Below are 25,175 nucleotides of genomic sequence, written 5' to 3'. Positions count from 1 at the left end.
GCCGTGCAGCACAGTGGAGACCCCAGGAATGCTGGAGGCGGGGGCTCGGGAACTTGAGCGTAGCTGTGCCCACAGCTGGATGTGGTTAGACACCTCTTTGAGACCTGCAGCCACCACCTCACCCCATAAGGCGGTTCCTCCTTTCCCAGGGTAAATGACGGGAATTAGCTGTTTGTGACACCCTGGAGTTCTCAGATCCAAGATGGAGGAGCCTGCCTCGGAGAGGCCGTCTTCAGACACTGCAGAAAAGGAAGGGGTCTCCGCGGCTCCAGGCTGCCTGGACACTCAGACGGAGGGGGTGGGGCCATCTGGGCCTGGGGGCCTTTGAGGGGCCTGGAGATCTTCATTCCGCCCCTAGCCTGGGAGGGGCTCTGGGCCCCTGGATAGAAAGAGGTGCCGTCAGACCCGGACGCCAGGTGAAGGTGCTCAGGGAGGAGACCCCGGGCAGGCTGGGCTGCGCCCCTGCCTGTTTCAAAACCCCGGGAGTTCTGCACCAGCTTGGGCTCACCCCCAATCCTGGCGAGTGCCGGTAGATGGCAGCCCGAGAAGACACAATGCGTCCCCTGTAAATAACGCTCATCAGTCCCAAAAAATTAAATAAATGTTCATCAACCACACGGTGCGAGTCCTGCTTCCAGAGGCAGGGACAGAGTTAGGAGGGCAAGCAGTTTATGGGCCAAGTGGGAGGCGGCCAGCGGGCAGAGGACCCCCCGCCCCGTGGCGCAGCCCGAGCAGCTCCCCACACAGAGTCCCCGGAGGGGCTGCCGGGGGTGTGACGTCCGCCTCCCGTCCCTCTCGCTGCGGAAGGTCCCTCACTGGCTCCCCATGACTTCTGTCCTTGGGCTGCGAGGCTGGAGGTGATTTTGTTCGTCTTATTTTCTGGTATTTTGTGAGCACCTCGCCAATGACACAAACGACGGGGCATTCACGCAGGAGAGCAGCCCACAGGGTGGCCGGGCGAGGGCGGCTGCCGGGCGAGGGGCAGCCCTTGCGTGCATCCAGAAGGGCAACTGTGGGGCCCGGGCAGGGGGGTGCAGATGGGCACCGGGCCAGAGCTCAGGCGGAGCCCGGGGCACAGATGGCGCAGGAGTTGCCAACAGAGGTGGTGTCAGGTGAGGGGGTCGGGGGGTGAGCGCAGAGACCAAGAGCAGGTGGTCTCTTGTCCATCTGGGGGTGCAGCAGGGGGTCCTGGCTGGGGAATAAGTCCCACAGGGCCTGGGGGGTGCTGTGCCCAGAGGAGAGGAAACAGGAAGCGATGGGTGTGGGTGCCAGGTTTGGGGAAGAGGCCCTTTTCCCACAGCCTTCGACCTGCCAGCCCCATGGGATCTGGCCGGCCGCTCCAGTCCCGGCCACCGGACCCCTTCCCCCACCCACCCGCCATCCTGCCCGCAGGCCTGGCCTCGCCTGCCCCACGGGGCGGGGGCCTGGGGGCTCTCAGAGGCACGGCCCCAACCCCGTGCAGGGCCTGCAGGTTGAACCCTGTGCAGGAACCCGGGGAACTCGGTGAAGGTGCTGGGTGGGGGACAGGATGGCCTCCGACTTCCCTCCACAGCAGGCGGAGGCTTGTGGTTGGCAGAGAGTGGGTGGAAGACGGAGGTTTGAGGAGAGAGAGAAACGGGGGAGAAAACCAGCCGCAGACGCAGGAGGGGTCTGGGGCAGCCCAAGGCCAGAGAGGGGCGTCTTCCTTACAGCCCGCTGTGGTCCCGGCACCTTGGGCTGCTGTGAGTGGTGCGTGGCGCTCCCATTGTGCGCCCCCGAGGCGGTTCCCCACTTCCACAACATCGGCGGAGAGGGGAGCCGTCCGCCAGGCACAGGGGCCTGGACAGCCGTGGGCAGTGCGTGCTGATGGAGGACGCAGAGGCTGGCCCGGGGACGCTGTGTGCAGCAGTAGGTGCAGCTGCAGGGCTGGACCACACCAGCCACGGCGGCCGGAGCGTCCAGGCTGTGCCAGGCCCTCAGCAAAACCTTCCATGAGGCTTCATGTGTTTCTTCTTAATTAATTTTTAAAATTTCATTTTATTATTTGTTCAGTCACATCTCACTACAGCCTCGACCTCTTGGGCTCAAGTGATCCTCCCAGCTTGGCCTCCCAAGTAGCCGGGACCACAGGCATGGTCCACCTGGCTGATTTCTTCTGTTTTTCATAGAGAAAGGGTCTTGCCATGTTACCCAGGCAGGTCTCAGACTCTTGAGCCTCTTGCCTCAGCCTCCCAAAGTGCTGGGATTCTAGGCCTGAGCCACCGTGCCCGGGCTCGGCCGTGTTTCTCATTCATGAGTGCAGTGAGGGCCGGGCGTGGTGGCTCACACCTGGAATCCCAGCACTCTAGGGGGCTGAGGCAGCTGTACCACCTGAGGTCAGGAGTTCAAGACCAGCTTAGCCAACATGGTGAAACCCTGTCTCTAATAAAATACAAACATCAGCCGGCGTGGTGGCGGCGCCTGTAGTCCCAGCTACTCAGGAGGCTGAGGCAGGAGAATGGCGTGAACTCGGGAGGCGGAGCTTACAGTGAGCCGAGATTGCGCCACTGCACTCCAGCCTGGAGACAGAGTGAGACTCTGGCAAAAAAAAAATGTGGAGTGAGACCGCTTAGCCCTTGGGAGGATTTCACTCACTTCTGCCCCTGACGGCCGTTCCGCACAACGGAGGCAAACAGGCACCTCCACCTCCCGGGGGACACAGACGTCGCTCGGACACCCGGGGTGTCTTCTGTGTGGGAGGCCTGCAGGGCTGCTCCTGCCTTGTTCCCGAGCTGTGGCCTCAGGGGAGCAGCCTCTGTGCTGCTTGAAGGACACCCCACTCCCAGACACTGGCTCGGAGGACACCCCACTCCCAGACACCGGCTCAGAGGACACCCCACTCCCATGTGCTGCTCGGAGGACACCCCACTCCCATGTGCTGCTCGGAGGACACCCCACTCCCATGTGCTGCTCGGAAGACACCCCACTCCCAGACACCGGCTCAGAGGACACCCCACTCCCATGTGCTGCTCGGAGGACACCCCACTCCCAGACACCGGCTCGGAGGACACCCCACTCCCATGTGCTGCTCGGAAGACACCCCACTCCCAGACACCGGTTCAGAGGACACCCCACTCCCAGACACCGACTCGGAGGACGTCCCACTCCCAGACACCGGCTGGGAGGATTCCCATGTGGCCAGGGATGGCTCCGGGTCCTCGGGACCTTCTTTGGACACCTGTGGTGTGGGCCGGGGAGCTGGGAGCTCATCTGAACACGCCAGCACTCATGCATCCACGCTGCTGGCGGACGCCTGGGTTTCTCCACAGTGGGGCCACGTTACGTGAGGTCGCTGTGGACGTTCTCCACTGTGGGGCCACGTTACGTGAGGTCGCTGTGGACGTTCTCCACTGTGGGGCCACGTTACGTGAGGTCGCTGTGGACGTTCTCCACTGTGGGGCCACGTTACGTGAGGTCGCTGTGGACATTCTTGTGCAGATCCCAGGCCTCTTGGTGGTGGGTAAGTGCACAGGAGTGGCATAGCCGGGCCTCAGGGTGGACAGAAGTTTGGCTCAAGCAGAAACCGTGGTTTCCAAGGTGATTGTCCCCCTGGACACCCATGGCAGGGACGTAGGGGCCCTTGCATGGACTCCTCTGAGTGTTCAGGGGCCCTGGGACCACCTCCAGCTGCAGCAGGGGGTGGGTGCAGGTGTGGAGGGGAAGAGCAGCGGTCTCTACACTCTTCCTTCAAGGACACAGAGGCCCAGGGGTCAGCCGCTCCCAAGCTCCTTGGGTGACCCTGGGCTCAGGGCGACCCTTGTCAGCGGCCGGCCAGCAGCCCCCACGCCAGGCGGCCCTGGACCTGAGCCTTCCCAATCACTCCCCCGGCTCCCCACTCAATCTAGAACTTGCACCCAGGGACCAACCTCCAGGGTCCCACTTGACCCCACTACCTGCTACCTCCACCCTGGCCCAAGACCCTTCTCCAGCCAGAGGCGGGCACGGCCCGGGCCTCCCTGCCACAGGTGCGCAGCCCACAGTGCCAGTTGGAGACTCCCGTCTGCCAAGGTTTTATTGTGGCCCGGCGAGGCAGGAGGTATGCATGGCATACGTAAGCAGAGAGCCGGAGGCAGCCAGCGGCACCTAGAACGGCGCAGAGTGGCCCAGGAGCGTGGCGGGGCGGGCGGCCGGCGCCTGCCCTGCTCGCCCAGCAGACCTCCGGGCTCCAGCCTGGCGGGGCCCAGCGTCCACCTTGGTGGGCCCGGGTCAGATCTTGGCCAGGGCGGAGTGCGCGTCAGCCTGCTCCTCTTGGATGGGGGTCCGGAAACTGCCTCCCCCTGGGGGGGAGAAAAGGAGAGATTGGTGGGTGGGCCTCACGCGTGGGGGCAGTGGGGCAGGGCCACGAGGCACTCACCAGGGGCTTTGGGGGCATCGGGGGGCAGCCTCTGGTCCCTCCGGAGCAGGAGCAGGGCCAGCAGCATGGCCAGGGGGCCCAGCAGCCCCAGCGCCAGGCCCAGGCCCAGGATGGCAGCAACCGCAGGGCCTGCGGGAAGGGGTCTGCTGGGTGGAGTCCGCAGGAGGGGCCCCCATGCCGCCCTCCCCTCCTCCTATTTGGGTTGGGGGCCCTGCTGGGCTGGGCCAGGCGCCCTTACCCCTGGGGACCTCCACGGGCCGGGTGGAGGGTCTCTGTGAGGTTCTGGGCCAGGCTTCAGTGGGCTGGACAGTGGTGGGCCTGGCCGGGGGGCCCTGGGTCTCCTGGGGCTGTGTGGGTGGGGGGTCCCTGTCCTCACAGATGGCGTCTGAGCTATTGCTGGCTGGCTGCAGGGTGTGCTTCCCGGCCAAGGTGCAGCTGTGGGGAGCAGCGGGTGTTGCTCAGGCCAGAAACACCCTGGGACCCGGGAGATGCAGTGGGGATGACAGGGTCCGCGCTGGCCAGCCTCAGGCAGCGTCTACCACAGACACCAGGCCAGTAGCAGCCAAGGGCCCTGCCCAGCCCCACGTGCCCTCCACAGGGGCCTCCAAGGCCACACACCCTTCTCCCACATCTACACCCCCCACCGGCACTTCCCTGTCCTGTGCCCCCAGGGCCTCCCAGCTGCAGAGGGTGAGGGTCCCACACACCCAGCTCCACCCATGGGGAGAGGCTGCCCCCAGGCAGCAGCTTCCTGCTCCCCAACTAGGTCCAGCCACACAGCCAGGCCCCCAGGGCCACCAGCACCTCCGCTTCCTCTCCCCACCTGCCCCCCGCCTCTCCCAGCCCCCCAGCCCCTCCCAGCCTCCCAGCCCCTGGCCAGGCTCCTCTGCCCTCCTAACCCCCCCAATCCCTCCCAGACCCCCAGCCCCTCCCAGCTCCTCCCAGCCCTCCAGCCCCTCTGCCTTCCTAAAAACTCAGCCCCGCCCAGGTCCCCCCAGCCCCTCCCAGCCCCTGTCCAGGCCCCTCCTCCGTCCTAACTACCCACTCCCCCGGCCCCCTTCCGGCCCCCCCACCCCCCCAAGCCCCCCAGCCCCCACTGCAACCACCCTTGGTTCCCCCCAGCCCCCCCACCCCTCCCAGCCCCTCCAACCCCTGAGCCCCCCCGCCCCCCAGGACCCCCAGCACCCCCAGCCCCTCACTTGGTCCAGGGCTTGCAGGCCTGGTTGTCGCCCGGGGAGAAGTGCCCTGGAGGGCAGGGGGCACAGTCTGCAACAAAGATAGGGTGGTCAGGGGCTGCCCACAGGCCCTGGGTGCTGGGGACATGGGGCAGAGCCTGTGGGTTGCCACTCGCCCCCCACGGCCGGGTGGTGGGTTTGGCCTCTGGAAGCCCTCCCTGCCCACATCCCACCCGTGGGCCCTGACCTGGGAGCCCCGTCTTGAGGATGCCAGAGGAGGCACCAGTGGGGCCGGTTCCCTGCGGCCCACGGCCCATCTGCGTCACAGACAGCCGCTGGGACACCCCCAACTGCCGGCCGCAGCCACCGAGCTCACCAACTCCAGGCTTGTAGCTGTCCAGGGGCTGGGTGCCCGCCCGGCAGCGGCAGACTGTGTCCTGTGTGGCCGTGCACGGCTGTTTCCGCTCACTCCCACTTCCTGAGCAGGGGCCGGAGGGGGTTATCAGGTGGGGGCTGTGGACAGGGTCCCCAAGAAGGACAGGTTGGCCTCCCCACCACACAGAGGGCCATGGGCGGGGGTCTGCAGCCTCCCCCAAGGTGTGGAGCCCCTGCAGCCCCCGAGGCCCTCCCTTCCTGGCCACAACCTGGGGCTGGTTCTGTGGCAGCCCCAGCCACCCTTCCCTACCCCTCCACCCCCTCCACCACCTCCAGCCGCCAGCACTGCCTGAGGCAGGGTCTCCATGGCCCAGGCCCCCAGCCTCACTGCTCGGGCCAGCAGGGCCAGGCCACATGGCCAGAGGGGTCTCCCCGACTCCACGTGGCCTGGGCCGAGTCTGGGCCCGGAAGGAGTGGGGGTGCCCCGGGAGATGCCTCAGCTCCTCAAAGGACCCTGTGGCGGAGCAGACCCCACTGTGGTTTGAGGTTCGTTTCTGTGGCTGTGGGGGCCCCGTGCTGCTGCGTGGGAATGTGGCTGCCAGGCTGCCGCCCCCTGTGCCGGGTGGGGCTGTGGGGCCAGGTGGGAGCTCACTGAGGTTGCACCATGTGCAGGCCTTGCAGGGCTTGGCGCTGACCACGTCGTTGTAGAAGCCGGGCCCGCACGGACGGCACACCGTGTTCTGGGAGCGGTTGCAGCGGCTCACCATCCCGTTGCCTGCAGCAGAGGCCGGCGTCAGGCAGCGGTCAGGCCCCGGGCTTGCGCCCGTGGACTCCCCAAACGGCTCCTCTGCCAGGCTTGGCGGGCCCCTTGCCTGCCCCCTCCCCAGGACCAGCCTCCTGGCTGGCCCATCCCTGCCCCAGCCCCCAGTCCCTGGAGTGCCCCGTGCGTGGCAGACCCTCCTGAAGCTGGGCCTCACCTGGCCTGCACTCCTGACAGCACCGGTCGTTGCTGGGGTAGGTGTCCCCGACACAGTGGAGCTTCGCCGTGGTGCTCAGCCCCAGGCCCAGGAGGAGCAGAGCCGCACACGGCCCCCGGCCCAGCCGCCGAGCCCCCACACACATCCTCGTCTCCGCTGTCGCCAGAGTCTGGGTTTTCCTTGCGGGGTGTGGCTATAAGGACTGTGGAGGAGGGGAGGAGAGGGGAGGGGAGAGGGGAGGAGGGCAGAGGAGGCGGGAGGAGGAAGGTGGCAGGCTGGGGACCCTGGCTGTGGGCTGGGCACAAAGGCGGGGTCTGGACACCCCCAGCATTGGCTTATTCTGCCTTCTGCCCTCTTCGGCCCCAGACCACCATGTTCAGACCCCAGGGCACAGTAGGGCCTGGCCTGCGACTCAACCCTCAGCAAAAAGGTTCATGGAGCACGTGGGTAAACTGAGGCAGCACTGAGTCAGGAGCGGCAGCTGTTCAGTCTGGACCTTCGGAGCTGTGACACTGCTGGACCATGGTCCCCCTTGAGTGCCCAAGACTAGCTCTGAGCAGCAGTGACCACAGCCATGGTAAGACAGACACCCACGGCCAGGCGCTGTGGCTCATGCCTGTAATCCCAGCACTTTGGGAGGCCAAGGCAGGTGGATCACCTGACGTCAGGAATTCGAGACCAGTCTGGCCAACATGGCGAAATCCCGTCTCTACTGAATACAAAAATTATTTGGGCGTGGTGGTGGGTGCTTGTAATTCCAGCTACTCGGGAGGCTGAGGCAGCAGAATCGCGTGAACCTGGGAGACAGAGGTTGCAAAGCTGAGATCGTGCCACTGCACTCCAGCCTGGGCGACAGAGCGAGGCTCCGTGACCAGGGCCCACGCTGAGTGTGCCTGAGCAGGGCAGGTGTCTACGGCTGAACTGTGCCCCTTAAATTCCTGCGTGGAAGCCCTAACCCCCATGTGGCAGTGTTTGGAGACAGGCCTCCGAGGAGGTCGTGAGGGTGGGTCCTGGATGACCTGGCACACGTGGACACGCAGGCAGGTTTCTCCCTTGATGCAGACAGCTCTCAGGTTCCACGGGTTGCCCAGAGAACAGGAACTGCCTGGAGAGCCGGGGAGCAGGTGCGGGGCCAGAGGCTCCCTGGGTCCCTTCTGTACCTTTCAAGTAACTGTGACCAGCCTGTGATTATCCAAAAGTTCATTTTTAAAGTTGCCAAGTGGAGAGGGGCCTCTAGGGGAACAGAGCAGCGGGGAAGGGCCTGGAAATCCCCTCCTCCCAGAAGCACAGGAAACAGCTGCCTGCCCTCTGCCCACCCGCGGGAAATTCCCAGCCATGGAGGCCGCTGGGCCTGGAGGGGGAAGGAGTGGAGGGAGAGGCCACTCACCCTTGTACTGAGGGTCCCTAACTTGGTCACCCTCCCCATAACCCCACAAGTAGAGAGGATCCTGGAAGGGCTCAGAGCATCCCAGACAGTGCGTGTGCGTGCATGTGCACACCCCAACCCAGGTGGGCAGAAGAGGAAAGTTCTGGAATTTTCTGGAAGTTTCCGCCCAGCGTTCACATGGGTTTCCCACCGACAGTGAGAAAAAGCTTGTATTTGCAATTGGTTTCTTGGAGGTTCAGGTGAGCTGGGGGTCTTGATGGGCAACACTGCTCTCCTGGGGCCTAAGTGGCCGCGTCTGCCCACAAGTGCAGTGAGTGGGGCCCATGCACCATGGAGAGGGCACCCCCAGCACGTTGCTGGCACCTGCAGTGGCCCCAGGGTGGGGCATGGCCCCTCCTGCTTGAAGCTGCCCAGGAAGCTCAGGTCTCCTTGTCCTGGGCTGAAGCTCACAGGTCCGAGAAAGCCCCGCTGTGTCCACGGAACCGGATGTGGAGTGGCCACAGGAGACTGGACACCGACCCAGAGCTGAGGACACCCGAGGTCTGCAAGGCAGCCTGCAGCTCAAACCGCATCCCCAGGGGCTGGGCTCTCCACTCTGCACAGTGGTGTCGCGGGCGGCCCAGGGCAGCCCGCGGGTGGCCACTGCTCCTCCAGTACCAGACTGGAGGTGGCCGGGGCCTCGGAAGGGTCAGGTGCCGCCACACACCCAGCTGTCCCCCCGCCCTCATGTCCAGTCCAGCATGGCCTCAGCTCACACCTCCCACTTCTGGGTGAATGGCCCTCAGCTGCTGAGGCTGTGATGGTCCCTGGCTCTGGCCTGGGGCCATGGATGGGGAAGGGCAAAGTCCAGGCCACCGAAGGTTGGCTCCAGGGAATTACAGCCCCTTCCAGTAGGGCACGGGACCTTCCTCCCAACACCTGCCTGGCCATGGCTCTGTGAATCCTGTTTGCCTGGGAACCAGCCCAGGTGCCAACCTGCCCTCTCGGCCCCGTAGGGGCACCTGGGCAGGTGGGCTCCGGGCAGAGGCCAGTCACACGGGCACTGCAGGGCAGACTGAGGAGGGGGCACTCCTGGCTTCCTTGAGTTCCCGCCGGGAAAGCCAGGAAAGAGCCTGGGCCCCCACACGCCACAGGGCGAGACCCCCACCAGCCGTCCTCACACCCCCCCTTCTCTGCCCCTCCCGGGGCTGGGCCCGCCCCTCTGCACCCGAAGGCCTTGCCATCCTCCACCCAAAACTCCCCTAGGTGGCTCTGGCTCCTGCCTTAAATGTCCAAACCCCAAACTCAATGGACACTTCTGCTGCCCTCAGGACCCCTGCTCACACACACAGCGCTGCCCCCCGTCCTCCCAGAGCCCCTGCCGTCCCTGCCGGCCAGGAGAATCACCTCCGACGGGCCACGACCTCCGCCTGACCCAGCATCTGCCTCCAGCGGAAACTCTGACCACAGACGTGCCACGCTGGTGTTGTGTTTTGTTTCACACCCAAAGAATGAAGCTGACCAAAAAGGCAACTATGTTTACAGTAAATTAATGTGATTCTTGTCACAACAAATATTCGCATTTTCTCGGCGGCAGCTGTGGGACCTGGGTGGCTCCAACCTGCCAGGCCCGGGAAGGACCAGGCGCCCTCCCCTGAACTTCGTGGCTACTCATTTCCAGCGAAGTTTAATCTATTTTTAATAATCGTTCAGTTTTCAAGGAAACGGAGAAGCTGTTATTTCCCACGGAGCGGTGGCCCTGGGAGGGGCCGGGCCCAGAGGTTCCGGCCGCGATGCGGTCAGCGCCGTCGGCAGAGTGCCTGAAGCGAGATTTCGTTCTCAGAAGTGAGATGCAGCGATTTCGAGGGACCAGGGAGGAGGAGGCGCCGCGGAGCCGCAGCCCAGCCCCGCACCCCGGCCGCATCACAGCAGAAGCCTCGCCGGGGTGCGCGCCGCGGTGGGGACGCCTCGCTGAGCCTCGCGGGGGTGCGCGCTGTGGGGGGACTCGTCGCTGATCAACTGGGGCGGCCACGGTCGGCCGGTGGTGGGTGGCAGGGAGGGGCTGGGGTCCGGGACAGCCACGGAGCCTGGAGTCGCCCGCGGGGCCGCTCTGGTGGTGCGCGGGGCGCGCTGGGCGCTCAGAACTCCTCGTGCACGCTGCGCGCGTAGTCCACCAGCTTGCTGCCGGTGAAGAACTCGCTGTACTTGAGCACCTCCTCGGGCTCCAGGTGGTGGTTCTGGTTCTCGTCCGCGACCGCGATCATCTGCTTGGCCTCGTTCAGGGCGTTGTACTCGTTCATGGGGTCCATGTAGCTCTGCGGGCGAGCGGGGCACAGGTCAGCATCCGCCTTTCCCCCTCCCAGTGCCAGCCGCCCGGGAGGCCCTCCCGGCTCCGCTCGGGGGAGGAACAGCTGGGCCCGAGCTCCGCGGTCATCCACACGAAGTGGCTATTTAAGGTGCCTGCTGGCTGCAGCAGGAGTGTGGGCATGTTCTGGAAGGTTCCCGAAGGGAGGCGGCACAAATGAGAAGGGCACAGGGCAGGGAGAAGCCGGGGGCCCTGGAAGGCCTGCCCGTGGCCGGCAGGGGTCACGGGGTACAGGGGCTACCCCGGCCTGAACCCCAGTTCTGAAGGATCCCTAACCTGGGCCGGGCTCACTGGCTGTCGCCAGGGATCACAGGATTCTACATAAAAACAAGGTGACTCATTCAGCAGTGGAGACAAACAAGCCTACACATGATACCAGTGAAAACGCTTCAAAGGAAGGTGGTAAATTCCAGCCATGTGGCACAGGCCGCCCCGCCCACCTGCACCTGCCTCCAAGTTGGGCCCAGCAGGAGCTTCCCCTTGTGGTCCCGTTAAAAAGGGGCCGTGAGAACCTGAGGATGGAGCCCGGCCAGGCTCGCCTGTCTCTGATCCATTTGAACCTAAACGCCAACCATGGCCACGCGGTCTGGTGGACGCCGCTGAGCAAACGCCCCAGTGACCGGCCCAGGGGGAGTTTCAGGCTGGACACCAGCATGGCTTCCTGTCTCAGGCCCAGATCCGCCGGCCCCTCCGCACACAGTGCCTCGCAGGGCTGGCTCCGGGACGCGGCTGCACCAGGGCTCACCTCCAGCTCCTCTGCCGTCACGATGCCGTCGTGGTTGGAGTCAATGAGCTCCTCAAACTCCTTTTTTCTGTCTTTCACCCAGTTGTCGTCAATGTCCTGGCCCTGCTGGTTCTCCACGGTGCCCACGGGCAGGGAGACGAACTCCGGCAGGGACAGCTGCTTGTCCCCGTCCTGGTCTGTGAGACGGGAACGGATCAGCCCACACCCAGGCTGGGGCTCCCGCAGGACCTTACCCGACTTCCCGGCGATGCCCGGCCCCTGCCGTTGGTCCCCGGGCCCTGGCGCGCCAGCCAGGCTGGACCCAGCCTCACCCAGGTCCCGGACGATCTCCTTCACCATGAACCTGAGCATCCCCCGGCTGTGCTCGGGGTGGAGGAACGACAGGAACTCCTCCTCCGTCAGCAGCAGGTCCGCGGGGGGGCTGTCTGCCTGGTACCAGCGGTCCTTCAGGTTCTCCAGGACTTCCTGTGCTGAGAGGGGCGCAGCCTGTGGGCATCGAGGCAGACAGACGCCAGCACGCAAAGCCAGAAAGCTCCGAGAGGTGCTGCCTGAACTTGAGGGACATAGCCGCCCACGAGACCGGGGCCCCACCCTCCAGGATTCACAGGTCCCCCGGACATGGCCCAGACAACCAAGACACAGCCTGGACCCCCCGCCAGGACATAACCCAGAGCCCCCCACAGGCCTGATCCCCAAAGACAAAGCTTAGACCCCCCAAGATATGACCCAGGCCCCCCCAAACACAGCCTGGACCCCCCACACAGCCCAGATACCCCAAGACAGCCTGGACCCCCTACCCTGGACCCCCGATACATGGATGGCCATGACTCTCCACGGACACAGCCCAGACTCCCAAGTCAGAATCTGGACCCCACACAGCCTGGACCCCAAGACATGGCCTGGACCCCCCACACAGCCCAGACACCCAAAGACATGATCCAGAACCTTCCCATGGCCCAGAATCCCCAGGACATAGCTCAGACCCCCTCATGCCCGGGACCCCTCAGGATGGGCCTGGGCCCCCCCACACACCCGCATCTGCCCCTCCGGAGGAGCCAATCACCCACACGCAGGACCGCCCTGGCGCCGCAGGGCAAAGGACTCACTGCCCTTTCCGTTTCCGTCATGTGTGACGTCACAGGGAGGAAAACACAGTTTCTAGAAATGACTGAGACAGGGGCTGAGCAGAGCCTCCCGGCTGGGACACGGTACTGCCTCTGGGTGTGTGGCCCCCGCGCTCCCGCTGTGCCCTCCCGGCCCTGACGACCCCTCACCCCGAGGTCCCCACGCATCCCAAGGGCCCCATGCCACCCTCAGCCCGGGCCTGTCTCGGTCTCCAGGGCAGAACCACAACCTCCTGCCCCATCTTGGGGCTCGCTGTGGTCAGTGGCCAAGTCCAGTGTTGAGGCTCAGCCCCTGCAAGTGAGGCCCGACTCTGCCCTGGCCGCAGCCCCTGCCACAAACGCCGCAGCCTCTGGGTCACAGTCACTGCAGGAGGATGAGGCCTAGTTGCCGTCTCCTCATCCCTTTCTGAACAACCTCCTCCTACACGACCAGTTCACTTAAAGGAAGACAGGAGTGACGGGGCTGAGGGTCCTGGGGCACCCCTCCCTGTCTGGCTCCACCGCAGCTCCTGGGAGGGATGGACGGGGCTGAACTGAGACTCACTCAGGACAGGCACAGATGCACCAGACAGGCCGGCTGAGAGCTGCCTTCTCCAGCACAGGATTCTCACAGCCGCCGCCCAGCCCCAACCTCAGACCCAGAGAGATGTAGCAACGGAGGCAGGGGACAGGGGCGATGCCCGCCTGCCATGCCTTCACCGCAGTCCCCAGAATCAGGTCTGCAGCACGAGAACAGCAGCCCCAGGACTCATGCCATGGCCCTCACAGGAGCCATGCAGGGAGGGGTCGGAGGTCGCTGGAGCAACGCCTACCAGTGCTTCCCAGGCCCTCCCTCCAGGACCTGGCCACTGCTCTTCCCGAGCCAGAAACCAAATACCCAAAGAGGTGGGGGGTCCTAGGCACCCCGAGGTCGGGGGGACCAAGACGGATCGGACACGGCTGGGCAGGGAACGGCACCTCAGCACGCACGGGGACCTCCAGAACGCAGAGTGAATTCTACATACACCTCTGCTGAGCCCCAAAAGTAGACGAAGGCTTCACAGGGATGTCACAGAGCTCTAGGTCCAGGTGGGACATGTCCTGGGCAGAAAATGGCACCAAGGACAGACAGACACAATCGGAGTTGGGGCGCGGGCAAACACAAGGGCCTCCCACCACAGCACATCGCCAGCAGGCTGGACTTGCTGCACAAAAGCTCACCAACGGGACGAAGGTTAAAGGCACCGGCAGGACAGCAGGGAACGCGGGACCCGGGTGGAGGCACAAACCGTGTGCGGTGAGGAAAACGTAAACCACTCTTTCAGAAAGGAAATAATAACATCCAATTTGGCCAGGTACTGGGATTTGTGCCTGTAATCCCAGCACGCTGAGAGGCTGAGGCCGGAGTTCGAGACCAGCCTGGGCAACACAGGGAGATCCTCTTATTTTGAGTTTAGTTTTTTTTTTTTTTGAGACGGAGTCTCGCTCTGTCGCCCAGGCTGGAGTGCAGTGGCAGGATCTCAGCTCACTGCAAGTTCCGCCTCCCGGGTTCACACCATTCTCCTGCCTCAGCCTCCCGAGTAGCTGGGACTACAGGCGCCCGCCACGACGCCTGGCTAATTTTTTGTATTTTTTAGTAGAGACAGGTTTTCACCGTGTTAGCCAGGATGGTCTCGATCTCCTGACCTCGTGATCCGCCCGCCTCGACCTCCCAAAGTGCTGGGATTATAGGCGTGTGCCAATGCGCCCGGCCTTTTTTAGTTTTTTTAACGTCCAATTGGTAAAATTTAGAAAGGACACGACCAAACTCCAGAGGAGAGTACATGAACTGGGAGAAGGGCAGGCAGAGCCAACAGGCTCAAAAGTCTCCACATCATTCTAGAAGGTCAAGGCCAGGCACAGGAGCTCACGCCTGCAACTCCAGGACGGGGGGAGGCCGAGGCAGGCGGGTCACTTGAACCCTCTCAAACCCCAAGAGTTTGACACCTGCCTAAGGCAACATGAGGAGATCTTGTGTCTACAAAATATATATTTTTGCATCAGTGGGGCATGGTGGCACGCACTGGTGGTCCCAGTTACTCAGGAGGCCGCCCCGCCATGGGGGCTGGTCACATGATACGGGCCGTTCCTGGCAGGAACGTATCTTACACCTTTACTTTTTTTATTCTCCGAGGAGGACAGATTGAGCCCAGAATGTGGAGGCTGCAGAGAGCCGAGATTGCACCAGTGCACTCCAGCCTGGGCAACAGTGAGACCCTCACTCTCAAACAATAAAAAATTAAAAATTAAAAAAAGAGAGGTTAAGAGCAGGTGCAGTGGCTCACGCCGATCACTCTGGGAGGCTGCGGTGGGCGGATCACTTGAGTCCAGGAGTTTCAAGCCAACCTGGCCAACAGAGCAAAATCTGTCCATACAAAAAATACAAAAGTTAGCCTGGCATGGTGACAGTGACTGAGGTCCCGGCCACCTGGGAGGCTGAGGTGGGAGGATTGCCTTGCGCCCGGGAAGGTACAGGGTAGGCAGCAGAGTGAGACCGTCTCATGAAAAAAGAAATAAATTAAGAGGAGGTTTGCCTTCAGACTCTGGTGAGGAAGTGTGTGTTACTGATAGAGTGAGCAGGCACAACAAATAAAGGTGTAAGATACACCCAGCCTGCCAGGAGCGGCCCCGTCTATCACGTGACCAGCCCCGTAAACAACACGGCTCCCAGCAGAGACGCCACCCCAGGAAGCCGAGACGCGATGGGACCGGCGTCGCTGCACATTCTCCACAAAGCCCAAACCAGACAACGGGCACAACCGGGAAGGGCACGCAGAGCCCCAGGGTGGCAGCAACGCCACAGTACCCGCTCAGCTGTGCCTCACGACTGAGCCAGCAGGGGCTTCTGCCCGGACAGCGCTCCCAGACCTGCCCCGCGCAGGGTGGCCTGGCTCTCCCCTCGCCTGGCCTTAGCCCGGGTGCCGGGCCCCACCTGGCCCCACCCTCTTCACACAGAGGCACCAGCTCAGACCCGCCCAGGGCTGAGGTTGCCCTGCTGGCCAACGGCCACACCCCAGACCCAAGGAAGAGCCTCCCCCTGGGACCTGACCACTCTCTGGTGACCACCTGACGGCCACACAGATGTCTCCAGCAGACCCAAACCACAGGGCCAAGCCCTCAGGCACAGGCTGTGCCCTCTCCCTGGGAAACTCTGCCTCAGGTGGCCTTCAGAGTATGGGGCAGGTCCCACCCCAGATGCACAGCCTCAGATTCTCTGCAGGACCCAACTGAGTAACGGCCGTGAAGGTGCCGTCACCAGCAGAGTTGAGAGCCGCCCAGGCACAGCTCACACACTCCCCACCAAACCCCTGGGTGGTGCCTGAGTTGGCAATGGCCTCATCCACTTCCCTCCTGACAGCCACCACCACCCAGGTTGGGCCATACAGTTAGGATGAACACGTGTGCACGAGCACATACAATGGGCGTGAGGGCGCACTCACCTGCATGTACTCACGAGCACACACGAACGGCCACCCGGATGTACTCACAAGCACACCCACACATGCACGGCGCACTCGTACACACGACACGCACACACCCCGCATGTACTCACGAGCACACACGGCGCACTCGTACACACGACACACACGTACTCACGACACACGTACTCACGAGCACACATGCACGGCGCACTCGTACACACGACACACACGTACTCACGACACACACGTACTCACGAGCACACACGTACTCACGAGCACACATGCACGGCGCACTCGTACACACGACACGCACACATGCACACATGGGAGTCCTGAGACCTGCGGCAGGAGCCTGGCTGAGCACTCACTTTCCTCATCCACTTTGAGCTCCTCGTTGAGCCTGATGGCGTCGGCAACCTCCTTCTCGCTATGGCCTTTACTCGCCAAAAACTTCACCTTATACTCGTCCCATGACACATGGCCTGGAAGAGCAGGTCACACCTGTCAGGATGTCTGACACTGAGCCGAACTTCTTCTTCCATTGAGATGGGGTATTGCTCTGCTGCCCTGGCTGGAGGCGGCAGGATGCCAGTGTCTGGAGCCCCAGGGCCCCGGCCAGCACCCCGCACCCGCCTCCTCACCTGTGAGGCCAGCTGGGAATGTCTGTGCCTCGGCACCACCAGGTGAAGGCCCCAAAGTCCTAAGAGGCGCCTTCCATGGGCCACGCCCAGTGCTTGGCACACACGCCTTTGTCACCAAGATTCTGGCATCACGAACCCAGCTTTCAGCGCCCACCACACCTCAGGGTCTCCGGCTGATGCCTCCCCACCGCCCATCCCTCATAACTGGCCTGTCTGCCCTCCAGGCACCAGGCAAGGCCCATGGCCCTGCCCGCCGCCCCCACCCCGGCCCGGCCGCAGTACCATCCCCATCGGGGTCCACGGCACGGAAGTGTGTCTTGCTCTCCTCCATGGCCTCCTGGAAGTGCTCGGCGGTCTTCTCCATGATCCAGCGCTGCATCTCCTTGGCACTGATCTTCCGGTCGGTGTTCACGTCCACCCTGCAGGACAGCAGATGGGCAGGCAGCCATCAGACTGGGCCCCCAGACCCTGAACAGCCAGATGGACGCCGCTGGCCGAGTACTCCATGGCAGTGTGAACCTGCCACCGACGGTGACAGGCTCCACCGGACGACACAAGAAACATCTGGGACGTGGGGGCCGGGGTGGGGGGGGCCACGCCAGAGACACTGGGGAAGGTGGATGCCACGGTCCCCTCCCCAGGGGGATGCATGGACCCTCCCCCTCCGTCACACAGAATCACCACCAGACTCCCCTCTCCAACCACAGCTTCCGAAAGTCACACTCTTCACGTTTTATTTTTTGAGACGGAGTCGCACTCTGTCGCCCAGGCTGGAGTGCAATGGCACAATCTCGGCTCACTCCAAGTTCTACCTCCCGAGTTCAAGTGATCCTCCTGCCTCAGCCTCCCAAGTAGCTAGGATTACAGGGGCCCACCACCATGCTCGGCTAATTTTTGTATTTTTAGTAGAAATAGGGTTTCATCATGCTGGCCAGGCTGGTCTCAAACTCCTGACCTCAAATGATCCACCCACCTCAGCCTCCCAATGTGCTAAGATTCCAGGTGTGGCCACCAGGCCCAGCCCATGTTTTATTTTAGATGCTTCACGTGTGGCTACAGAAAAACCTTCATACAGGCCAGACACAGTGGCCACACCTAGAATCCCAGCACGCTAGGAGGCTGAGATGGGTGGATCACTTGAGCCCAGGAGTTCAAGACCAGCCTGGGCAACATAGGGAGACCCCACCTCTACAAAAAACAATTACAAAAATCTGACAGGTGCGATGGCGTGCACCTGTGGTCTCAGCTACTCAAGAGGCTGGGGCGGGAGGGCTGCCTGAACCTGGGGCATGGAGGTTGCAGCGAACTGTGATACCACCACTGCACTCCAGCCTGGGCGGCCCAGCAAGACCCCGACTCGAAACAAGACAAAACAAAACCCTTCATATAAACGTCAAGTGATAAGATTGAGGAAAAAGAGCCTGTGGGGACTTAACATTGTGTCCAAAGACTTGGGAGACAGGGACACAGATTGAGGACACAGCGTCAGCACAGGCCAGGTCAGGAGGCCAAGGCCCCAGGACAAGTCACTTCCATCCCAGCTTCACAGAGCTTGGCTTTACCATCATGTCCTCGTGGAAGCCACAAGCACCTGCCCCTGCTGAGGCTGCACGTGTCCTGAGCTCACCTGTTGGAAACCTAACCCCAGGGCAACAGCGCTGGGAGGCAGGGCTTCCAGAGGTGCAAGGTCTCGAGACCCCGGCTGGTGCATTTGCTGGAGGCGTCCCTAAGAGTAGGGTGCCCTGGCCCCTTGCCCCTATGCTCCACTCAGGGGCAGCCGCGGCCACGTTACGAGGTGGCAAGCAGGCCCTCGTCAGGTGGGTGTGGCCTCTTGGACCTGGGCCAGGCCAGCTTCCATGGTGCACACACCGCAGGCACGGCTTAGAGGCACTGGGCAGAGATCCCCACAGAAGGAGGCCAGGCCACCGCTCACACACGCCCCTCCCTCAGCAGCCACGGCAGCCCAGAGGTGGATGGACCTGGGAGGCACCCTCAGCTCCACAGTCCCCACAGTACACCGGCCAGGGAGGGCGCCGCCTGGATGGCCGTGTGGCAGGTGGGGCACCTGGGGAGCCTCGCGTGGACAGCTGCATCCCCGACTGCTCTGGCCACGCTCCACACGCGCCACAGATATGGACCACAAGCTCCACACATGCCACAGACACAGGCCACATGCTCCACACAGCGCGCATGCACCACAGACACGGGTCACACATGCCACACGTTCCACACACACCACAGACACGGGCCACATGCTCTACGTGCTCCACACACGCCACAGACACCACATGCTCCACATGCGCCACAGACATGGGTGCACACGAGCAGAACAAAAAGGTGGAAAGAACCACGTGGCGCAGGATTCCAGTCAAGACGTCGGCGAGGAGTCGCTCATCCAAACTCAGGTGCCTGAAGACACGGCTGCAGGGCAGTGCAGGTACATGGACTGGCATGCACACATGCAGGTACACAGGCCAGACCCGCGTGTACACAGCACACACACATGAACAGGGTTGGCAGCACGCAGATGTGACTGGGCTAGTGCACACGCATGTTATCGACCTCTGACTCCTGAGAGGACAAGGGCAAGATGCCCCGTGCCCAGACCCTGGCTTCCAGCTCCAGCCACAGGAGCCAGGGGTCCCTGGAAAGGCAGCAGCTACTGCACTGGGGCAGGCGGCACAGAGGCAAGCCTAGAGCACCTCACAGTGCCAGGAAGCGGGAAGTAAAGCCTGGAGCATCTCATGGTGCTGGGAAGCGGGAAGGAAAGTGAAGCTCAAAAGCCCCTAGGACAGGGCACCTCCCCTCTGGGTGTTCTTTCTAAAAACCCTCAACACTGTACAGTCAGGAGGAAACACATCCCACTGAGGGACATTCTAAAACCTCCTGTTCAGTCCTCCTCAGAACTGTTACGTCCACAAAAAAACCGGAGTCTGAGATGCCGTCCCAGCCCAGAGGAGGCAGAGGAGACAGGACAGCTGAGTGAACATAGGTCCTGGAGGGACAGGGCCCTGCGCAGAATGGGGGTGAGAAGGGACCCGCATGCTGGGGAGGGAAGTCTGAACACCCACGGCGGCCGCTGTCGCCGCTCGGCGCTGGTGTCGGGGACCCGGAGACCTGCTGCTACGTCCCACTCTCCACGCCCCCCGCCTCCTCAAATGGGACCCCGCCTCCTCCTCAAACGAGATGGCTCGGGGTTTCGTTACAGGCACCAAAAAGAAACCCCGGTCCAGCCGGAGATGCGCCGAGCAGACGCCTCAACTCCCCTCGCCCAGGCATGCAGCCCACCCTCAGCACTGGCCGAGCAGGGACGGGGACCCTCCCCTGTGACGCCGTGAGCCAGGCCTGCGTGAGCTCAGGGTAGTGAACCTGACAGGCCCCAGGGAGCACCAGCAGCCTCTTCATGGTTGGTCAGGTCACCACCAAGTGAACTCAGGCTACGAAAGGATCCCTGAACCATGCCATCTGGGGAGAGGTGCAAAGGGACGCCACACCTGGCGCCCAGGTCCTCCAGCTGGCACCGTGCCTCTGTCCCACCAGCTCACCTGTGCTCTGCCCAAAAACCTGGATCCTCAGGGCCCTCCTGCCTGGCCTTCAGCCCAGGGCCCTGGCACAGCCAGGCCAGTCCTCACACCTTCCCTACCTGTACCTGCACCCCTGGGCCCCAGCCCTACCCAACCCCCTTGCTCACCAGCTCTGCCACCTGCCCCTCTGCACTGGCCCTGGAGCACCAGGCCCTGCAGGAAGGTGAGCCTGTGGCCACGCCCTGTGGCAGGGGCTGCCTCCGTATGCCCGGGTCCCACAGGTCCCAGGAGGCCCAGAGTGTTCTCTCACCTGCACCCTGGCTCCCTGCCCAGCACCCCGGCTGGCCTGAAGGACTCATGGGCATGTCCTGACCCTGCTCTGCCTCCAGGAGTGAGGCCAGCGCTGAGTGCACATGGGCTCCAGGGCCACACCGCAGGGCACCCCGGCCGTGCCACAAGGAGTAAGGCTCCCGTGCAGCACCTGGCTCCTTGTGGGTGAGTGGTCAGGTTGACTCATCTTATATCCCTTACACAAGGCTCCCGAGACTCGAGGATGGGGTGGGGGGAGAAAGCTCGGCACTAGGCACAGAGGCAGCGAGAGAGCCTCGGGGACGTGGCAGGGCGGGGGCAGGGATGGGCCACTGACAGCACAGCTCTGCTCTCGAACAGGCCAGCAAAACAAGCCAACCCCACACACCCCCAGCCCGTGTACGACACACTGCCCACCCGTGTGTGACAGGGACCCCAGACACACAGGGCAGAGGGTGTGTCAGGAGGAGCCCAGAGCACCCTGTACCAGCTCTCCAGCTGCCCGTGGCTGCCCCTCACTCCTCAGCCAGGCCTCGTCCAACTGGTGCTGCAGCCTGCAGAGGCTGCCCGTGGCCGGCATCTGCCCCTCAGCATGGAGGACACTGACCACCGCAGTGCCGGGAGGGCTCCTCCTCCAGACTGTCCTAGGCACAGCCACGCAGCCCACTCTGGCCCTCTGAGCCCTCACTGGACCCAGGGCCTTCAAGAAGCCGCTCCAGGTTGCCAGCACAGGCCTCAGTGCAAACACAGCAGGCTGGAAGTGGCGCTGATCACCGGCACGCCTTCCCAGCCCGGCACGCCCTACCAGCCCGGCAGGTCCTGACGCAGGATGTGGCGCCCCCGCTGCGCAAAGCCAGGCCAGGAACACACGGGCGAGCGTACGCAGCGGCCCCCAGCCTGGGCACACGCGGCACCTACTTGGAGAAGATGACCATCAGCTTCCTCCGGCTCCGCCGTGGCTCCACGTCCTCCTCAAAGCCCCCCAGGTCCTTGCCTAGGAAGACCTCCTGGTGGAAGCCCCGATTGAGGTGCCCGTCCATCTCCAGCTTCACCCCGTTCAGGTGGTCCGGGGGCAGGATCTCGTTCTCCTCCCTGTTGGCCGCTCTCTCTCGAGTGGACGAGTGGTTGGCAGGCCGTGCTGACGCATCCATCAGGAGTACCGCCCCCAGGAGCCAGAGGCAGCGCGGAGCCAGGCCGACGAGGGGACCCCACCTGGACGCCATCGCCACCCAGGACCAGACCATGGGGTGGGCTGCTGGGTGTGGGCCAGGTGCTGGGAGGGGCAGGGGCAGGGGCAGAGGAGGAAGTGAGGTCCTGGCTCCAATCCAAGCCCCAGGCACCACGGAGGGCTCTGTGTCCCCAGGACGGCTACAGGCTGGGACGAGCGGCTCACGGGCTGCAGAGACACAGACACGTCATTAGTGAGACTAGCAAAGACTTCCCCAAGCACGTCTATCCTGCAACATGAAACACATCCTCAATTCACAGGATCCAGACCACACGTGGCATTGTTTTCCCCAGATCACACGTGGTGTTTTTTCTTTATTTTTAGAAACAGGGTCTTGCTCTGTCACCCAGGCTGGAGTGCAGTAGCGACCACGGCTCACTGCAACCACGAACTCCTGGGCTCAGGGGATGCTCTCGCCTCAGCCACCCGAGCAGCTGCAACCATAGGCGCGCACCACCATGCCGGGCTATTTTTATTTTATCTTTTGCAGAGACAGGTCTTGCTGTATTGCCCAGGCTGGTCTCAAACTCCTGGCTTCAAGCGATCCTTTTGCCTCAGTCTCCCAAGGTGCTGAGATTACAGGCATGAGTCACTGTGCCTAGTCTTTTTTCCCTATTTTACAGACACTGAGTTTTCAGCCCTGTCTCTCCATCTTTCCAGCTCTCTCCTGAACCGTCAACACCTCCAGGGGCTAACCTGTCCCCGCCGCCCAACACCTACAGCACAGCCTTCCTGTGGGGCCTGGCTCTGTCCCTCCTGGCATCATGTCACTGGCCCATGGGGTTATGGTCACTCTCCAGACCCTGACTTGAACATTCTTGAGATCTATGACCTTGGCTAAGTCATGTGGTCTCCCAGGCCTCAGCTTCTCACTAAGAAACAGGAGGCTCTCCCTGCCCCCCCACCACCAGGCTTTGCGAAGACAGCCAACCCTAAGGGCAGAGGGTGTCAGGGCCTGGTCCCAGCAAACACAGCCCCCACACACAGAGGTGCGCACACACACGTCCACACTCATGCATGCACATATTACACACACGTGCCCTTGCCCACACTCGTAAGTGAACGCCAAGGCTGGGGAGCCCAGAAGCCTGTCTTGGCGTCCGAGGCATGGCCAGTCCTGGTGGGAAGCAGGGGCTCACAGGGCCTCATGCCTCACGTATCCCAAAGGAAACTCGGGGTCCTTCCCACCCACGAGCTTGCTACTTTCACAGTCGGCTCCTCCGGCAAACACCTGCGGGTCCTTCCGGGTGCCGCTGAGGCCCCCCCGACCCGTGTTGCAGCTGTTTCCTGAACACACATGGACTGAGGCTCCTGTGGCCGTCTTACTCAGCTTCACTGTCCTGGCACCTGCCACTCTGCACACAGTAGGTGCTCAATGAATGCTACCTTGTGTAATATTAGACAGAGAAATGCTGCCTCCAGGCACCGAGAAACGCCAGTGGGGCCGCCATGAAAGGGCCTTGAAGTCAGTGTAGTCTCTGCCACAAACCAACAGGGGTACAAGCCTGGGGTCACCCAAGGAAGGAAGCCCCGGGTGAGGGGTCATGTCTGGTTTTTTTTTTTTTTTTTTTTGAGAGAGAGTCTCACTCTGTCGCCCAGGCTGGAGTGCAGTGGTGCAGTCTCGGCTCACTGCAACCTCCGCCTCCCAGGTTCAAGTGATTCTCCTGCCTCGGCCTCCCAGTTAGCTGGGATTACAGGCGCCTGCCACCATGCTCCATTAATTTCTGTATTTTTAGTAGAGATAGGGTCTCACCATGTTGGCCAGGCTGGCCTCGAACTCCTGACCTCAAGTGATTCTCCTGCCTTGGCCTCCCAAAGTGTTGGGACTACAGGCGTGAGCCACGCACCCGGCCTGATTTTCTGAACATGGCTGAGGGCTTTTCCCTTCCCTAGTGGTGGTATAATTCTGTTCCTGTTGTCCCAGCTCGCCTGACCAGGGGAGTGTCCTGGTTAAGAACCAAGACACCTCCTCCTGGTGCTGACTCCACTAACTACAGTCGTAAACACATTCTGTGGCAAGCAAAGAGAGTGTACTTTGTTCCTAGAGAGGACAAGGCTAGTTCTTGATTCTACTTATCTTGATGAGTTACACGGTATACTTGAGGCAGGAGGACGGTGAGACCAGCCTGGGCAACGCAGTGAGAGCGTGTCTCTTTAAAACACAAAAACAAGGCCGGGCACGGTGGCTCACGCCTGTAATCCCAGCACTTTGGGAGGCCGTGGCGGGCGGATCATGAGGTCAGGAGATCGAGACCATCCTGGCTAACACAGTGAAACCCCGTCTCTACTAAAAATACAAAAAATCAGCCGGGCGTGGTGGTGGCGCCTGTAGTCCCAGCTACTCAGGAGGCTGAGGCAGGAGAATGGTGTGAACCCGGGAGGCGGAGCTTGCAGTGAGCGGAGATTGCGCCACTGCACTCCAGCCTGGCGGATAGAGCCAGACTCCGTCTCAAAAAAAAAAAAAAAAAGAAACCTGTCTCGAAAAAGGGGGAAAAAAAAGTAACCCCAAAATAACTATAAATATCAGGAGTCCATCAAGTGGCGCTTCCTCCCCTGGCTTCAGAGTATCTCTCCATCACGGTGAGCGAGGCTCGCAGCACAGCGGCGCCGGCCTGTCCCACCGGAATGGGGTTTCCACTTCGCCATCCCCCAGCAGCTCAGTTCCCAGCGTGGACTCAGCACACCCTTGCGAAGCGGACGTGGTCAACAGCTTAGACAGAGACGCTATGTCTCCGTCATCCCCGGGCTTCAGCTCGGGTGGAACGCGGCTATTTCCGGCGGCGAACACACACGGTTGGATTCTAAAAGCTCGACAGGGTTCATGACACCGCCTCTGAGCCAGACACCAAGCGCTCCACGCAGCCGACTTCACCTCTCCAGACCCTACAAACTGGGGAGGGGGGTCCGCGAGTTCAGAAGCGGAGGCGGAGGCGCAGGGAAGCGGGACAGCTCGTCCAAGGTCGCCTCGCCGATAAACGCGAGTCCAACCAGACTCCCTCGGCCTCCGTTTCGCGGTGGCACTCGTAGGTTTTGGCCAATAGAAGACCAGACGTGCCGGCGGCCGGAGAGGCCCGCGTCGTCGGCCCGTCCCTGCCCCCCGGAGTCCCGGAAGCCCCGGTGGCGGCGAAGTCTCGCCAGGGCTCGAGGCCGAGCGGACGGACGATGCCCCAGCCCAGGGCGGGAGACGGCGGCGGCCTCCAGACCCGCCCTCGCCGTCCGGCCGGCGTGGACACTTGGCCTAGCGGCCTGCAACGGCCGCCCCGGGACCCTCACTCACCGGCCTGCCTCCCCGCGCCCTGGATCCGAGGACCGGAGCGAAGCGCCCGTGACGCCGTCAACGGGCCCGGATCAGGCCGCTGCCATCTTTCTTGCGGGCGGAGGCGGTGCGAACGCGCGCGACCTCACTGAGGGGACGCCGGCGCCACCATCTCTCCTTCGGGCGGAAGCGGTCGCGGGGCCGCTCCGAGGTTGACCAATGAGAAGGGTGCCCGAGGCCACGTGACAGCCGCTCCTGGTGCTGCCGACCTCCGAGCG

At 62.8% G+C, this 25,175-nt stretch overlaps 2 protein-coding genes across 4 annotated transcripts; both read right to left on the bottom strand.

Moving 5' to 3' along the window:
* Nucleotides 1-2,014: 2,014 nt before the first annotated feature.
* TNFRSF4 (TNF receptor superfamily member 4) lies at nucleotides 2,015-7,070 on the bottom strand. Of its 2 annotated transcripts, none has more exons than XM_045388921.3 (7): nucleotides 6,900-7,070; nucleotides 6,575-6,697; nucleotides 5,795-6,025; nucleotides 5,572-5,638; nucleotides 4,611-4,807; nucleotides 4,373-4,501; nucleotides 2,015-4,295 (listed from the first exon to the last, which is right to left on the bottom strand). In XM_045388921.3, exons 1-7 carry the CDS (start codon nucleotides 7,042-7,044, stop codon nucleotides 4,225-4,227), a joined length of 963 nt encoding a protein of 320 aa, XP_045244856.1. In that variant the 5' UTR covers nucleotides 7,045-7,070; the 3' UTR covers nucleotides 2,015-4,224. The 2 variants fall into 2 exon arrangements, with proteins under 2 accessions (XP_045244856.1, XP_005545179.1); XM_005545122.5 differs by having other exon boundaries at nucleotides 5,924-6,025.
* Nucleotides 7,071-9,799: 2,729 nt separating this feature from the next.
* On the bottom strand, nucleotides 9,800-25,017 carry SDF4 (stromal cell derived factor 4). 2 transcript variants are annotated; one of them, XM_015444118.3, is made up of 7 exons: nucleotides 24,919-25,017; nucleotides 21,332-21,809; nucleotides 16,863-16,999; nucleotides 16,308-16,421; nucleotides 11,687-11,845; nucleotides 11,376-11,551; nucleotides 9,800-10,580 (listed from the first exon to the last, which is right to left on the bottom strand). In XM_015444118.3, exons 2-7 carry the CDS (start codon nucleotides 21,655-21,657, stop codon nucleotides 10,404-10,406), a joined length of 1,089 nt encoding a protein of 362 aa, XP_015299604.1. In that variant the 5' UTR covers nucleotides 21,658-21,809; nucleotides 24,919-25,017; the 3' UTR covers nucleotides 9,800-10,403. The 2 variants fall into 2 exon arrangements, with proteins under 2 accessions (XP_015299604.1, XP_045244833.1); XM_045388898.2 differs by having other exon boundaries at nucleotides 11,376-11,845.
* Nucleotides 25,018-25,175: the final 158 nt, after the last annotated feature.

This window comes from Macaca fascicularis, chromosome 1 (genome assembly GCF_037993035.2).
Source record: "Macaca fascicularis isolate 582-1 chromosome 1, T2T-MFA8v1.1".
Lineage (NCBI taxonomy): Eukaryota > Metazoa > Chordata > Mammalia > Primates > Cercopithecidae > Macaca > Macaca fascicularis.
Note: the sequence above shows the minus strand (reverse complement) of the source record. Positions and strands in the feature narration are given on the sequence as shown.

Coding starts and splice junctions, on each gene's coding strand:
- TNFRSF4 (XM_045388921.3), bottom strand. CDS start 7,044: ATGTGTGTGGGGGCTCGGCGGCTGGGCCGGGGGCCGTGTGCGGCTCTG. Junction 6,698..6,899: donor CTGTCAGGAGTGCAGGCCAG/GTGAGGCCCAGC, acceptor CCTCTGCTGCAG/GCAACGGGATGGTGAGCCGC. Junction 4,808..5,571: donor GCCTGCAAGCCCTGGACCAA/GTGAGGGGCTGG, acceptor TGCTCCCCACAG/CTGCACCTTGGCCGGGAAGC.
- SDF4 (XM_045388898.2), bottom strand. CDS start 21,657: ATGGTCTGGTCCTGGGTGGCGATGGCGTCCAGGTGGGGTCCCCTCGTC. Junction 11,846..16,307: donor GCTCAAAGTGGATGAGGAAA/GTGAGTGCTCAG, acceptor CGCCCCTCTCAG/CACAGGAAGTCCTGGAGAAC. Junction 10,581..11,375: donor TGACGGCAGAGGAGCTGGAG/GTGAGCCCTGGT, acceptor GCTCGCCCGCAG/AGCTACATGGACCCCATGAA.